This window comes from Dryobates pubescens, chromosome 6, assembly GCF_014839835.1.
Source record: "Dryobates pubescens isolate bDryPub1 chromosome 6, bDryPub1.pri, whole genome shotgun sequence".
In the NCBI taxonomy this organism is placed as follows: domain Eukaryota; kingdom Metazoa; phylum Chordata; class Aves; order Piciformes; family Picidae; genus Dryobates; species Dryobates pubescens.
Window position 1 is genome coordinate 21,671,694 of NC_071617.1, and position 16,264 is coordinate 21,687,957.

At 42.3% G+C, this 16,264-nt stretch overlaps 1 protein-coding gene across 1 annotated transcript in view; it reads right to left on the reverse strand.

The window, feature by feature from the left end:
- Window positions 1–16,264, reverse strand: part of UST (uronyl 2-sulfotransferase) — a 163,095-nt gene that overhangs the window by 71,261 nt on the left and 75,570 nt on the right. Inside the window, exons 3-4 of the mRNA XM_054162725.1 lie at window positions 13,832–13,987; window positions 3,850–3,929 (exon numbers count right to left, since the gene is read on the reverse strand). Coding sequence (XP_054018700.1) covers window positions 3,850–3,929; window positions 13,832–13,987 — 236 coding nt within the window. The remainder of the gene's footprint in view (window positions 1–3,849; window positions 3,930–13,831; window positions 13,988–16,264) is intronic.

Consider the following 16,264-nt stretch of genomic DNA (forward strand, 5'->3'; position numbering starts at 1 on the left):
CAAAATGGACTGGATGGAGCTGCAACCCTTTCAAAGCACTGGGCTGTCTACTACACTAGCCCTAGCTGCTCTGGAGAGACTGGGAACAAAAGCTGCAAACCATTGGGAATAAAGGCTTTCCCGTGACAAATGCTATGTAGAAACTCACATCAAATAAGTGCAAGAAACTAATTTTTTAATATTCTCTTTGAAGCTGTAATTAATTTATGTCTGTAAAAATTCACTTAAGATTTGCTTTCATGCATCCTTTTGTGTGTCCTTTTCAGATTTGTCTTTTTGTTTGCCTCTTCACACTACCTTGGATTGAGATAAGATAATACAGAAGATGGAAGATTTAAGCAAGTAAACGAGTCCCTCATTTACTCAGCTAAACCAGAAAGCACTCTTAAAACACTTGAAAAACAAGAGGAAAATGGCTCTGGTAGGCATTCAGGTCAGGATGAGATTTTTCAAGTTTTCAGAACTTTGTTCAGCAAAACTATCAGTGCCTCAGAAACACGCTTATGCTCAAATACAATGCTGAAGGCTTAGCTCACTTCCACTACAGATTTTTCCTGGAAAGAAGATAGAGTCTCTTTTTTTTTTTTCTTCAGTTGGAAACAAGTACAAGTAAATGCTGTGATGCTTTTGTGAATAACCAGGAAGATATAAGTGTTGACAGATTTTTAAGTAGGTGCAGGTTGCAAAGGAGGGAAATCCAAGTGATTTGTCATTGCTGCTATTCATATCAGTGATGTTAAAGAAAAATCAGATTTATTTTTCTTACTACTGTTTGGGAAGATAAGAAGTACCAATAAGCAGAAGAAAAGCAGTCTCTGTTTTGCATTCTGCTTATGTTTTTCCTGCTTCTCTAGTATCTTGGTGATATGCTCTGAACAGCTTAATGCAATCCCTACAGATCTCAAAAAAACTCAAGCAGAGAATTACAAGGCAAATGCAATATACTGTTGTCCCAGTGACCTCTGAGGTTACTTAAAAGAGCAGAAAAGAGAGCATGCCTTCTACTTCCTACCTGTCTGATAGCTCAAGGCAGACAGGAACAAGAATAAAGCATTCCATATCCCTTTCTGCAAATGAAAGTTTGGGTTTGAATATATAAAAAGCCAAAATAGAGAGGCAAGTCTGGTCACAGGACTAATGCCCAGAATGGCTGCCCTTGTAAAAATTCCTGATTTTTAGTAAGAGCTCTACTAAAACAATCTCTTTCTGTTCACCAAAGTAGGGTTCTTCAAGATAAAACTTTGAGCCTTTTATGGATCTCAAGCTACCCAAAGCCTGAAATTAGGAGTGGCTGTCTCCTACTGGTACCTGCACACCTGTCCCACTCCCCAGAGTGCTGGCTGCACACGGTAAGCTACTGTTTAAGGTTTTCAACCGTCAAGCAGAAAACACCACCCTGATACTTGGACCCTCATTCTTTCAGTTTCTAGTGTACTGTATGGCTTTTAAGTTGAGCTTGCAGAAATGCTAGGACAAATGGGAAGAACTGTATTCTGCAGAGTGTTTGAATCTAGCTATCCATTAGAGATGGTCTATAAAGGAATAGTTACCAAAAAAAAATCAAGCAAACCTAAAATACTAAATGTATTATTTATAATGTGTATTTCAATAACATTCTTGAGATGTCTACATAACCAGTACTTGACACTCCACTTCCTAATGAAATCAGTTTTAAAAGTCACCCTGGAATTAAGGGATATATAAAATATCCATCAGGTTATTTCATTGCTAGGTGTAAGACCACCAATAAATTTTGAAACTAAAGACTACAGCTCTCAAAAATATTTATCAGAAAACACTAGGAAATGCTAAACTAAAGGCAACCAATGTTGACACACTTCAATGCCTCATTTAAAAGGCTCACCGGCCTTTTCACTACTCTACAGCCATTTGTTAAACCAAGAACCATCTTAGTGAAACAAACAAACAAAAAAATACCACAAACCATTTTTCAGATTTGCAAGAAACAGTCCAAAAAGAAGGTGCAAATGCTTTTACACACCCTACATAATGTTTATATATTTTCACAAATTGGTATTGGAAGACAGATCTAGAATAATTTTACCTCATGGATAAACTCTGGAAGAAACATTACCTATGTGGCATTGATTTATCATACATATAGAAAACAAGATCTTGGGAAGAGCAAGAGGTAATGATGTTCAGCTTTTTCTCATGCATTTACTGTTGCATACCATCTCTCAAAGAGAAGTTTAACCAAGCAACATCCCTTTGACCCTCAGGGATGGGCTACCTGTTTTAGTTTGTATTTCAGCAGAGAGAAGAGATCGTTTACTAAAGAGATGAAATCCTACTCTAATGAGTTCTAGTCTTTAAAAATAATGCATTAGAAAAGGAACTCTCATGGAATCAGAATAGAGAGCACAGAAGATCAGAACTTCATTTTCATTTAATTAAATCATGCTCATAGTTATGTATCAAGTGAATTTCCAACTGCTCAAAGTACTTTATTTTCTAAAAATCCAAACCCAAACAACAGCTCCCCCACCCCTGACGTTATTACTTCTTGCTACACTGTCTACCCATGCCTGAAGCTACACATTCAAAGGCCGTACATTGACGTTACCATCTAAACACAATGCTGGGAAGCTAGGCGAGCTCTTGTAAAGATCTGCAGAAAGTCCACACTTCTATAGAAATTTTTCTAATCTAAATGTGAGGAGTCCAACCTAGTGACACAGGTTCCTGAATATAATTTCCAAATAAAATCTGCAGCCTGGGCAATCCACAGTCAGCTTTAACCTTTGTGTCCTGGCTAAATGCTAACTGGCATTGCTCATTTGTGTCCTTCCAAAAATTCCTCAGAAGTTTTATCCAAATTCAATTTTCTTCACGTTCCATGCTATAAATATCTCTAGAGTCTTCCTGCATACTTTTAAATAGCTGCCAGAAGGAACTATGCTCCTATGATACAGAGCACAATCCGTTTGCATGGCTTATTAATACTTCTGTATCCTGTGGAATGGGGATTTTTTTTTTGTCAGAACAAAATTAAATTGGCATGCAGTCATTCCAGGTACAAAAGTAATGAACTCAGTGTATTTTTCATTCTCATATTAATATCTGGCTATACAGAGATAAAACATTCATAATGTGCTCTCAACTTTAAAACATGAGTGCACAGTTTAAAGACCCAAGTTACCATCTCATGCATATTAGCTGAACATGTTGTAAACCAAGATTGTATTGGAGGCAAAACCATGCTATGGCATGCTGTTTTTCCACAAACATGCTATACGTAACTACTCCAAAGCAAAGGAAGCACAGAAAAAAACCCCACCCTGTCTTCTGCAATGTGATTTCCAGTGCCAGAAAGGAGGAGGTGAAAAACCCCAAAACATTGTATTGTTTCTATGGAAAAGAAAAGAAAAGAAAGAGAAAAGAAAAGAAAGAGAAAAGAAAAGAAAGAGAAAAGAAAATTAAAGAAAATTAAAGAAAAGAAAATTAAAGAAAAGAAAATTAAAGAAAAGAAAATTAAAGAAAAGAAAATTAAAGAAAAGAAAATTAAAGAAAAGAAAATTAAAGAAAAGAAAATTAAAGAAAAGAAAATTAAAGAAAAGAAAATTAAAGAAAAGAAAATTAAAGAAAAGAAAATTAAAGAAAAGAAAATTAAAGAAAAGAAAAGAAAAGAAAAGAAAAGAAAAGAGAAAGAAAAAGAAAAGAGAAAGAAAAGAAAAAGAAAGAAAAGAAAAAGAAAGAAAAGAAAAAGAAAAGAGAAAGAAAAGAAAAAGAAAGAAAAGAAAGAAAGAAAGAAAAGGAGGGAAGATATGCTACATATTGCAATTGATAGAAACCAGTGAAAGTTTTTTGACTGAAAAAATGCCTTACCTTGAGAAGTTGAGGAAATGAACGTGTCTAGTGAATAAATAGGGCTGCTCAGCAGTGCTTATGTTTTTAATCAATTCCATCTAAAAAGAATTAACAAATCAATTTTTGCATGTTATGTCAATGCACTTTTGGAGACAGATATAACTCTCAAACAACATATGATGATGTAATTTTCAAGTCTGAACTACTCAGGAACTCCTTCCCCACTAGCTCTCCAGAAGTACCATCAAGATAGCACAACCACTATTTCATGTCTAATCAAGACAGGTTAAGCTGCAGACCCCATTCCGCTGTCATGGAGCTTACGTACTTCTGAAACTAAGTATCACTTTAAGAAAAAAATTAAACCCTGCCTACATCTGCACCAGAGCTTTGCAAGTGGTAGCTGCCTTCTCAAGACAGTAGCTCTATTCACCAGAATGCCAAAATATAAAATGTCTGAAATTCTAACAGAAAGTGGGGATGCAGCCAAGGAACATTTTCATATAACAATAAAAACTGCCAACATTGCCAAAACACTGACTGATTTGCCTATTGTTATTCCTTTTATTATTGGAGCAAATGAAGAACACAAACTAACTGGGCAAGTTTAGAAAGATGGTGCAAGGTTCTAGTTCATGCACATCATACCATTTATTTATTAATTAATGTAAATAATTTACATTTGCAGATCATTAAAATAAAAATAATGCAAACAGCATACACCGAAGACTGCTCACCACAGATATTCATATCTGTGTTGTGTAAATTCAGTTCTAGCTGTGACCTAGTGGAAACAGGAAATGTCTAGTGACACATCATGCTAGATACTCAAGACATCCTGGTTGGTTTTGCTCCTTATTGTTAATTTCCTAAGATTTATTTTCACATTTTCTGTTCTTTTCTCAAATGTCAGATATATATATACCAGGGACATTGAACAAAAATGCATGTGAAATAATAGGTTTATTGATTTTGCAGACCAGGTGGTAGAAACTAATACAGAAAGTTAGAGACATTATAAATTTGGGAAAAATAAGATATAAAAGAAGATGAACTTAACATTCTGGTTTGAGTCATACCAATTCAAGTATTCTATCTGCATGAACGAAGGAAGATGGCAGAGGAAGATACTGATATAGGACAAAAACTCTGTTCATGCCACTACACTCATCATGCATCATTAGAGCATAACGGTGGAGATGTAAAGACAGTATACCCATGCAAATAAAACTCACTGAGTTTAAAAAGACCAATAGCTTTAACATAATGCTGTTATACAAATATTTGTTGCCTCCCAGGTCTCCCTAGGGTGGTACCAATCTGCTAGCACAAGGCAGGTTTGCATTACTCCACCACACACTTCCCACTGCACTTCACCGCATGTGCATCAGGCTCACATCAACCTTCTACCAGACTATCACAGGCACTTCTGCCCCTGCAGAAAGTCTGGTAAGAGAGCAGGAGGCCTCCAGGCTTTTTTTAAATTTCTTGCTACCAAACTCCATCTCTTGAGCTATTATAACAGCTTACTCCAAAGTAGACAAAGAATTTTGTTTTGACTTAAAGTACCTTCATATTTAGACACAAGAGATCAACTGGACTTGTAAGCAGATGTGGGTAAAGCATATGAACAAACAATCACAAAACATTCTTTAAAAAAATCCTGCCAAAAGGGTAAGTAAAGCTCAATAGAAAAAACACAGATGTCAGGAAGGAAAAATGAATAACTGTAATGGCTCGTGGCCACATGCAAATTGTGGCCATATTTCCCATAGGCCTCTCTGATTCCACTGTGCTGAACTGATTTCAGTCTAACAAGCTAAACATATCGTTGAGAAATACCTAGAAATGCCCCACTCCTTTTAAGAAGATGAAGAAGGAAGAGGAAGGGAGTAAAGAAAAATCTTCCAACATCTTCCAGAAGAGTAAGGTCTCTAACTTGTTTCTGTCATTGTTGTTTTTGTTTGTGTGGGCTCTATTATTCTGTTTTTGCTTTGCTTCACTTTAAGATGATTAGTGTAGAGGACCCAGAGGGGAAGAGTGAACAGAGGAGTAAAGCGGAGGGAACCAAGTACCTTTGGATAGAATGAGTGATGAAGGAGAGAGAGATACATACAAGCAAAGATGATGTAGTAGATGGTCTTAAACCACCCTAAGTTTGAAAAGAGATAAAAGGGCACAAGCAGAAGATGATAAGCTCCCCTGGCAAACATCATCAAGGGAATCAGAATGCAGACATTTTTGGAGGGAGAAAATGTAAAAATATCTGGAGGAAGCCTGAGTGGAACACATGAAGAGCCCATTCCTCACAACCAAACAAGGATCCAGGGAGAAAGAAATGCCAGGGCTCAAAGAGTGTGCAAGGAGAGGAAGGCAGTGGCACCCCAGGCCCACATCCACAAGTGGAGTCCACAGTGTGGCCCAGACATGTCAGCTTGACTGCTAGACAAAAGTTAACCAAAAGCAATGGGTGCACTGCAGGTATCAAGGAAAAGGGAGCACGCACACTGCATGGCAGGAGTCTGCAGAGATACTAAACCACTGCAAGCCGTTGCAAAGCCCTCTGTGATCTGACAAACACACATTTGCTGTTATTCCACCCTTCCCCCTCAAACACCAATTAACTGTAAGGAACAGTGTCTTTAGACTAAATGCTGATTTGTTCCCCTGTACATTTTTCAACCACTGTGACTCCTTGCTTAAGCTTTTATTCTAATTTTTTCCTCAAAATTGATTTTCAGCACTGACTTCTGAACAGGACCTTTGAAGAAGACCAAATGTGCAAACAGAGGCAATCCTGCATATCACAAGCTATTTTGAATCTTAAAGCCCACCTAAGCAAGAAAACTTCTGTCCTACATTACCACTGTAAGATCTCAGTTTGCCATACTGAAGAAATCAAACCACAATGGTGGTTCATCTGTGTATCATCTATATATTTATACTCAGCTGTTGCTGCATTGTAAACAGCGATCCAGCAGATGGCACAGTAAAATGATTCTGAGAGAGACTGGATGCCGCCCTCCCCGAAAGGGAAGAAACGTGGAGGATGGCTTTGCTCCAGCCACAGCATTGTTCCTCCACAAAAACTCAACTCAGGCTTGTGGGAGAGGACACCTTCTTTCCCTCTTCTGGAAACAGACAGCCCACTGTACTGACCACTCAAATCCCATTTGGTTTGAGATTTGCAAGAGGTAAATTCCACTGGGAACAAAAATAATCAAATAATCATCACATTCAGACAACAGTAAAGATGTTACTATTTTCTTTTAAGCTGCTGTATTTCACTGGGAGAATTTGAGGACAAAATGAATAAAACTAGTGAGGCAACTAGGATTTTCCAAGTGAGGTCAGCTGGATGACACGAGGATCTTCACTAGCATTGATGCAAATAAGACAAAAAAAATCTGTATCTATCTTTCTTGTGAGCTCTTTACTTTCTTCTACTGTTTTCAGTCTCTACTGAAGGCACACAGGATCCAGGAGGCACAAGTATCTACAGGTATGTGTTGTATCACTTTCATCTTGGTATTCATTTCCATAAAAACTAATGGAATGAGACCAGATCTTCATTTTCAGCTACCAGAAATTTGGAATGGTTTCAAGAATTTCTTCAGCTCCCAGCTATAATCAATTTTCTCTCTCTAAAAGCATTTAAGAAAAATTAGTGACGGATTTCTAGTGTGTTAAACTGGAATTATATATAAAGTTGGCTGCATTGCTGTAAGGCTGGGTGGTAGAAGGAAATGATACAAGGATAAACTACTAATTACTCCTCTGTGTGACTGGTATTTGTATATCTATAAACATCCTCACTCTTCTCTCAATGAAAAAAATCATGGGGAGGAAGTCAGAGAAGGGGAAGAATTAATATCACAACAGTCTATGTATCATTTTAAAGCCACATTAGGCAGACTCATATTACTTTCTGTATTTAATTTACTTGGAGACATTGTAGCAAATGGTAAGCCATTTCTTTCCAGAACTCACTCCCTTATGCCCAGAGATGTTCAAGGGCTGTACTTCAAATTGCTGGCAGGTACACATAACTTGGGAAAATTTCTTAGTAGGAAGGAGACTGGAAAAGGCAACAAGAATATGGATTCTAGTTATGTTCAGTCTCCATGGTCATTAAGCACATACACATGCTTAACAACAGGCCACATAAGCTAAATATTTGTAGAAAAGTCTTTAGCCAAACACAGGACAGACAAATAACAGAAGCAAAAAAGACAAGCAAGAACCTCATGCTCATGATAGAAGCCTACAACCCAGCCCAGCAATCATTCCTCTTGTTCCAATGCCTGGAGCCTGGGATCAGGGAAATAATCTATTTGTTCATGTTCTGCTCAAAATGAGAGGGCAACTAAAAATACCCTAAACAACAGAACAGTTACTGTCTCCAGGCACATTTCCTGGCAATAGAGGACACTTTTGGGCAAGGGTATTCATTAAATTATGAACCTATTTTAAGTATGTAAAGAAGCCATAAATTAAAATGAAGAGACTCACTTATTGTTCGACCATCTACAGAGTAAATAATAAGCTTTGTAGCAATGCATCCAGCATCATCAATGTTCCAGAACATTCACTGTCTACTTAACCTAACACCTTTTGGAGTGCAGAAAGTAATGCAGATATTTATACCCTGTCAGTGTACTGCTTGCATCAAAACCAAGTCTGGGCCTCTCTGGAATCTGTGCCGGACTAAAGCACAGAAGACTGTTGAGTTGCAATGTTGTATCATTTTTAACATAGGACAATCCACCTACCAGAGAAAAGCAGAACAGAACTGAAATGAAGTGGACTATGAGGATGAAAGTTGGTGATTATTATTATCTGAAAGGTCTCCCATCCGCAATGAAACTCGGTGAAGGACAAAGTCAAAACAAAACCGAAACAACCCAAAAACCAAAAGCAGTCAGACCCACAGAAATCCCCTATCCCATATCCAACTGCCAAGGAACAAACCTAAGCAGGCAAGCTCTGTACCACAGGATAGCTTCACCCCAAGCTGATAGGATCATTTTGTGAAGTCCCCAGGCTCTGCAGGGCTGCCAGTGGAGTACACAGAGGGATGTCTTGGTAGCTGCAGCCCAGGGTTCTTCCCCTCAGCAACAGTCAGGGTTAGTGGGGTGCCAGAGGCCTCCCTCACAGCTTTTCACCAGGGTACTGCACCCATCCGTGCATGAAAGCCTTAGGCCTGGCAGAGTAGCCCTGGCCAGCTTCCTGTCTTGGGCTGAACTTGAGTCCTGAACTTGAGTGTGAGATTGAGTCGGCTGCCAGTGTGACACTGATGACCACTTTGGAACCTGCAGAAGTTGTATCTGCTCCCAAATTTCCATTTGACATTAACTGCTGCATCTAAAACGAGAACATTATGCTCATACAAAGGCACAATGCTGCTGAGTAGGTCCATGTCCATATTTTGATCATCATCAGTTGTAGTTTGCAGGCTGCTGTTCCTATGACCGACACAGGCAACTGCTTCAGCATTTACCTGATCAGCAGATGTGGCCAATGTGTGTGTATGGAATGTGACAATATCTGTACACTTTGGAGTTTGAGGGGTTTGGTATTACTTGCATGAATACCTACTGATGTCAGTGATAACTTGCAGAGGGCACATGGTAACTTTAAATTCAATGCAATTTAAATAACTGGATCTTTTGTGGAATCAAGGCTGCCAAAGTAATAATGCCCTCTACAACTTTAAGGGAGTAATAAAAGGGGTATCCATGTAAAGAGGTTTCATGTGGTGTTTTTTGCTCTCTTTAGTGAGGTTTGTGTGATAACATGAAAAAGGCAGATGAGCAAGAGGCTGAGACAGCATCAAGGGTGTCTCATATTCATAGAACCACAGAATCAATATGGTTGGAAAAGACCTCAGAGATCATCAAGGCCAACCTATCACCCAACATCTCATGACTAACTAAACGATGGCTTCAAGTGCCACATCCCATCCTTTTTTGAACAGCTCTAGGGACAGTGCTGCCACCATCTCCCTGAGCGGCCCATTCCAATGGCAAAAAACTCTTTCTATGAAGAACTTTCTCCTCACCTCCAGCCTAAACCTCTCCTGGTGCAGCTTGAGACTGTGTCCTCTTGTTCTGTTGGTGGTTGCCTGGGAGAAGAGACCAACTCCCACCTGGGTACAACCTCCCTTCAGGTAGTTGAAGACAGCAATAAGGTCTCCCCTAAGCCTCCTCTTCTCCAAGCTAGGCAACCCCAGCTCCCTCAGCATCTCCTCATAGGATTTGTGCTCTTCTCTGATCACATTCAATTGTCTCAATATCTTTAAATTGATGGGCCCAGAACTGGACACAGGACTCAAGGTGTGGCCTAACCAGTGCTGAGTACAGGGGCAGAATAACTTCCCTGCTCCTGCTGGCCACACTATTTCTGATGTAGGCCAGGATGCCATTGGTGTTCTTGGCCACCTGGGCACATTGCTGGCTCATGTTCAGCCAGCTGTCAACCAGTACCCCCAGGTCCCTTTCTGTTTGGCTGCTCTCCAGCCACTCTGTCCCCAGACTGTAGCACTGCATGGGGTTGTTGTGGCCAAAGTGCAGCACCTGGCACTTGGACTTGTTAAATGACATCATGTTGGACTCTGACCATCTGGCCAGACTGTCCCTCTGCAGAGCTCTCCTACCCTCTAACAGATCAACACCTGCCCCCAACTTGGTGTCATCCACAAACTTACTAATGGTGGAATCAATCCCCTCATCCAGATCATCAATAAAGATGCTGAATAGGATTGGGCCCAGCACTGATCCCTGGGGGACGCCACTGGTGACTGGCTGCCAGCTGGATGTGGCACCATTCACCACCACTCTCTGGGCTCAGCCCACCAGCCAGTTCCTAATCCAGCACAGAGTGCTGCTGTCCAAGCCATGGGCTGACAGCTTGGCCAGGAGTTTGCTGTGGGGAACAGTGTCAAAGGCCTTGCTGAAGTCCAGGTAGACTACATCCACAGCCTTCCCCACATCCACCAGGTGGGTCACCTGATCATAGGAGGAGATCAGGTTGGAGAGGCAGGACAGGACCTGCCCTTCCTAAATCCATGCTGGCTGGGCCTGATCCCTTGGCCATCCTGCAGGTGTGCTGTGGTTGCCCTCAAGATCATCTGCTCTATCATCTTTCCTGGCACTGAGGTCAGGCTGACAGGCCTGTAGTTTGCAAGTTCCTCCATCTGACCCTTCTTGTGGATGGACATCACATTGGCCAGTTTCCAGTCATCTGGGACCTCTCCAGTGAGCCAGGACTGGTGGTAAATGATGGAGAGTGGCTTGGCCAGCTCATCTGCCAGCTCTTTCAGCACCCTAAGATGGAGCCCATCTGGTCCCATGGACTTGTGAGTCTCCAGGTGGCTCAGCAAGTCCCCAACTGCTTCCTCTTGGATTACATGGGGACTGTACTGCTCCCTGACCCCATCTACCAGTTCAGGAGGCCAGTTATCCTGAAGTCTTCCTGCCTTACTGTTGAAAATGGAGGCAAAGATGGTATTTTGTACTTCAGCCTTTTCCTCATCTTTAGTTACAATGTTCCCCTTCAGGTCCAATATAGAGTGGAGGTTCTTCTTGCCTCACTTTTTAGCATTAATGTATTTATAAAACTGCTTTTTATTGTCTTTCACAGCAGAGGCCAGCTTAAGCTCTAACTGGGCTTTTGCCTCTCTAATTTTTCTCCTACGTGACCTAGCAACATCCTCAAGTGTATCATGAGTTGCCTCCCCCACTTTGCAAAGGCGACACACCCTCCTTTTTTCCCCTTAATTCCTTCAGGAGCTGCTTGCCCATCCAGGCTGGTCACCTTCCCCGCCAGCTCATCTTTCAGCACATGGGAACTGCCAGTTCCTGTGCCTTCAAGAGCTCCTGTTTGAAGTAGGTCCAATCACCCTGGACCCCTTTGTTCTTAAGGGCTGCCACCCAGGGTACTCTCTGAATTAGTTGCTTAAACAAGCTGAAGTCTGCCCTCTGCCACTCCAAAGTAAGGGTTCTGTTATTGCTCCTCCTTATTTCCCTGCATATTGAAAACTCCACTACCTCATGGTTGCTGCACCCTAGACAGCCTCCAACCATCCTATCTCCTACCAGCCCTATTTGAGAACAGCAGGTCAAGCAGGGCCTGACCCCTGGTAAGCTCACTTAGCTGCATCAAGAAGCTGTCCTCCATACACTCTAAAAACCTTCTGGACTGTCTCTCTGCTGAGTTAAGTTCCCAGCAGATGTCTAACAGGTTAAAGTTGGCCACAAGGACAAGGTCTGGTGATCTTGAGACAGCCTCCAGCTGCTTATAGAATACTTCATCTACCTCTTTATCCTGGTTGGGTGGTCTATAGCAGACTCCAACCAGGATGTCAGTTTTGTTAGCCCTCCCTCTGATTTTAACCCACAGGCATTTAATCCTTTCATCCTCTACCTCAAGTTCTGTGGCATCAAGAGATTCCCTAATATACAGGGCCACCTGTATATATACATCCTGGTGATGTCCCTTACCCAGGCCCCAGATAGGCAGCAGACTACCCTGTGGATGTCAGGATGACATATAGGACCCTCTGTTCCCCTCAGACACCAACAACAATTACCTTCCTCTTTTTCTTTATGGCACTAGTCCTGATGGTTGGCAGGGAATGATTTGCTATAGGCATCCCCTCAGATGGTTCCTCTTCTGCCTTCTCAACCACATTACCCTCAACCTGCAGGGCCTCATACTTAAAGTGCAAGGGCAATGGGGAGGCGAAAAGGGCTGAGATGGATTCCCCATGTTTCTCCTACCAGGGACCTGTATCCATCCCTCCCTGTTTCCAGGGACGCCTCCCTCCACAGGGGAGGTCTGTAAAGCCTGCTCCCACATGTCTAACTCCCTTTCACATTTGCTTATAGTCCTGAGTCCTGATACTTCATCCTTTAGCTCGGCCATCAGATTGAGGAGATAATTCACTTTGTCACAACTCACACAGGTGTTGTCTCTTCACCCTCCATTCCAAGTGCCAGGCTCCAGCACTCTCTGCAGCTAGCAACCTGGACACCTGCGTGCTTGTGTGCTGGCTCTGTCTGGGTACCTGTCATTTTTCTAGTAGCCTTTGGCCGAGTTGTTACCATGACTGGATCACTTCAAGCAGGTGAAATTAAGTTTGGGTTTTTTTATTGTTTGGTTTTAAATATATATATTCCACCTGACTGCTACAGTTTGCCCAAGCTACCACAGAGGCGTCTGCACTCTGTTGGCTGACCAGGCATGTGCTGCTTGCTGCAATCCAGCCAGAAGGCTCTCTTGCCAGATGGCATCGCGTGGCTTAGCTCTGCCTTGTTTAAGTTTCCCGCGGCTGACGTCAGCCTCTGGAGCAGGCACGCGAGAAGACGACCCTGCCGGACATCGCTGTCTGCCAAGGTCCTCCCGCCCCAAAAAGCCCCCAAAAGACACCAAAATAGAGCACCTCTCAGCCCGAGCGTGCCGGTCCCAGTGCCGGTCCTGAGCAGCTCTCCTGGCAAAGGGCAAGGGTTAGCACGGCACTGGGAAACATCTTTTTGAGGCAAGTAATTACCAGAAGTGACTTAACAGTGTGAGCAAAGAAACCCATCCTGTTGGCTATTATTTACACCTGCTCTGCTTAAAGAGCCTCAAGCTAGGTCTGAATAACCTGGCCCACTTATATGACAAATGGTTGTGCCCTACAGAAATGGTAATACAGGTCTCAGAAAATATTAGGACCTAACCACCTGTACTAACCCTCCTAGCCTCTCTGCTGTACTAACTGCTATACTGACTAAATTCAAGAGCTGACTCACTGGAAATTAGGTTTTTTTTGTTAACTTTCACACCACATTGCTTCTGGCTCTACTGTCCCTTTCTCCTATTAATCAATCATGAATTATGGATGAAAGATCAAAGTATAAATACCGCTTTACAGTACAATTTCTGCTAACACATGCCTTTGTTTCTCAGTTTCACAAACACAGTAAGAAAAGAGGATCTAAGATGAGGAGAAACTCACCTGTTCATTTTTGGTCAGTCTTGTTTTGTTATGGATGTCAGATGTAACCAGATTGAATCCATGCTTCTCTGATAAAATTCTCAAAAGCAAAACCACAGTTCGACTTCCACACTTTCCAACTCTGTTATAGACCACCTGGCTGGGGAAGGGAAGTACCTAAATAAAGATTGAAAAAAAAAGGAGTCAGTATATTGGTGTTTTTGTTTCTGTGTACCTCTGAATCACAGAACCTTTTGTCTGTAAGACAACAGATACACACAGCAGAATTTCTAAGTCAGAAGCATTCATTTCCACCAGCAAGCCAGAAGCAATTTAGAGTAGAAACACATGGCTCAGAAGGTAGCAAGCAGAGATTTTCCTCTTATGATCCAGTTTAATGTAACTGCGCAGGTTGGTAGCTACACTGGAAACCTAAGCCACTACTAATGTGTTTTAGCAAAGATGAGCTTAAGCTTGCTGCTTGCAACTTCAATGCAAATAGTTATCTCTAGTTGACCTCCATACAAAGAATGAGGAGAAATGAATCTGCACTACAGCACAGCAACTCAAAGTTAAGTTGACATAATACAAGAGGAATGCTTGAATTGCAGACCTTCAGCTTAAAAAAAACCCCAAACCAAACAATCAGCAGTTGCATAGAGCTAGAATTAATCAACTATTTCAGCTTCAAATATAATCTTCCAAAGAGACTCAGATTGCAAATCATGCCACTGGCTAGGTTTGTATTTGTGCAGTCAACAACGCCAGGGACCATAGGTAGCCTGGAGACCAGCTGGAACATATGTACAGGTTATGTTCACTAAACCTCTAAACAGAACAGCCACGGATGACGAACAGTCTCAGGATTATAGGATCACAGGATGTTAGGGGTTGGAAGGGACCTCTTGAGATCTTCCAAGTCCAACGCCCCTGCCAGAGCAAGACCATAAAATCTAGCGCAAGTCACACAGGAACACATTAGATCCCCTCTCAGTCTTCTCCTCTCCAGACTAAACAGCCCCAGGTCTCTCAGCCTCTCCTCAGAGGGCACGTGTTCCAGTCCTTTAATCATCCTTATAGCCCTCCAGTGGACTCTCTCAAGTACATCCCTGTCACTCTTGAACTGGGGAGCCTAGAACTGGATGCAATATTTCAGGTGGGGAGTCACCAGGGCAGAGTAGAGGGGGAGGAGAACCTCCCTTGATCTGCTGGACACACTCTTCTTAATGCACCCCAGGATATCATTGTCCTTCTTGGCCACAAGGGCACATTGCTGTCCCATGCAGAACTTGTTATCCACCAGGACACCCAGGCCCTCCTCCAGGGGGCTGCTCTCCAGCAGATCACCTCCTAACCTGTACTGGTGCCATTTATTATTCCTTCCCAGATGCAGGACTCTGTGCTTATCCTTGTTGAACCTCATTAGGTTCCTCTTTGCCCAGCTCTCAGTCTGTCCAGGTCTCACTGAATGGCCACACAGCCTTCAGGTACATCAGCCAAACCGCCCAGTTTGGTATCATCACCAAACTTGCTGAGCAGACACTCTGACTGTCTGTCTGCCCCACCATCAATGTCACTGATGAAGATATTGAATAGGACCAGAGCCAGCACTGATCTCCACTAGTTACAGCTCTCCAGCTGGACTTGGCACCATTGACTGCCACACTTTGCATGCTATTGTGTAGCCAATTGCTAATCCATCTCACTGTCTGTTCTGTTCCACACTTCCTGAGCTTACTCGCAAGGATGTTATGGGAGACAGTGTCAAAAGCCTTACTAGGGCCAAGGTAGACTACATCCACTGGTCTCCCGGCATCTACCCATTTAGTTATGGCATCACAGAAGGCTATCAGATTAGTCAAGCAGGATTTCCCCTTGGTAAATCCATGCTGACTGCTCCTGATCATCATCATCTCATCCAAATGCCTAGAGAAGACCTCCAGGATGAGCTGCTCCATCATTTTTCCAGAGATGGAGATGAGGCTCACTGGTTTCTTGGAACCTCTTTCTCACCCTTTTTGAAGACTGGCTTTCCTCCAGTCCTCAGGTACCCCTCCTACTTGCCAGGATTTTGCAAAAGTGATGGAGAGTGGTAGAGCAACAACATCATCCAGTTCTCTCAACACTCTTGGATGCATCTCAACAGGGCCCATGGACTTGTGTATATTCAATTTGTATAACTGATTCCTAACCCAGTCTTCATTGGCTAGTGGAGAGTCTTCCATCCTCCAGGTTTTCTCTCCTTCAGCCAGGTTCTGGAGTTCACAGGGGCTGGTCTTAGGAGTAAAGACTGAAGCAAAGAAGGCATTCAGCAACTCCACCCTCTCTGTATCCTCAGTTATCAGGGCTGCCTCCTCGTTCAGCAGTGAGCCCACACTTACCCTATTCTTCCTTTTTCTACTGATATATTTGAAGAAGCCCTTCTTGTTTCTTTTTTACTTCCATGAGATTTCC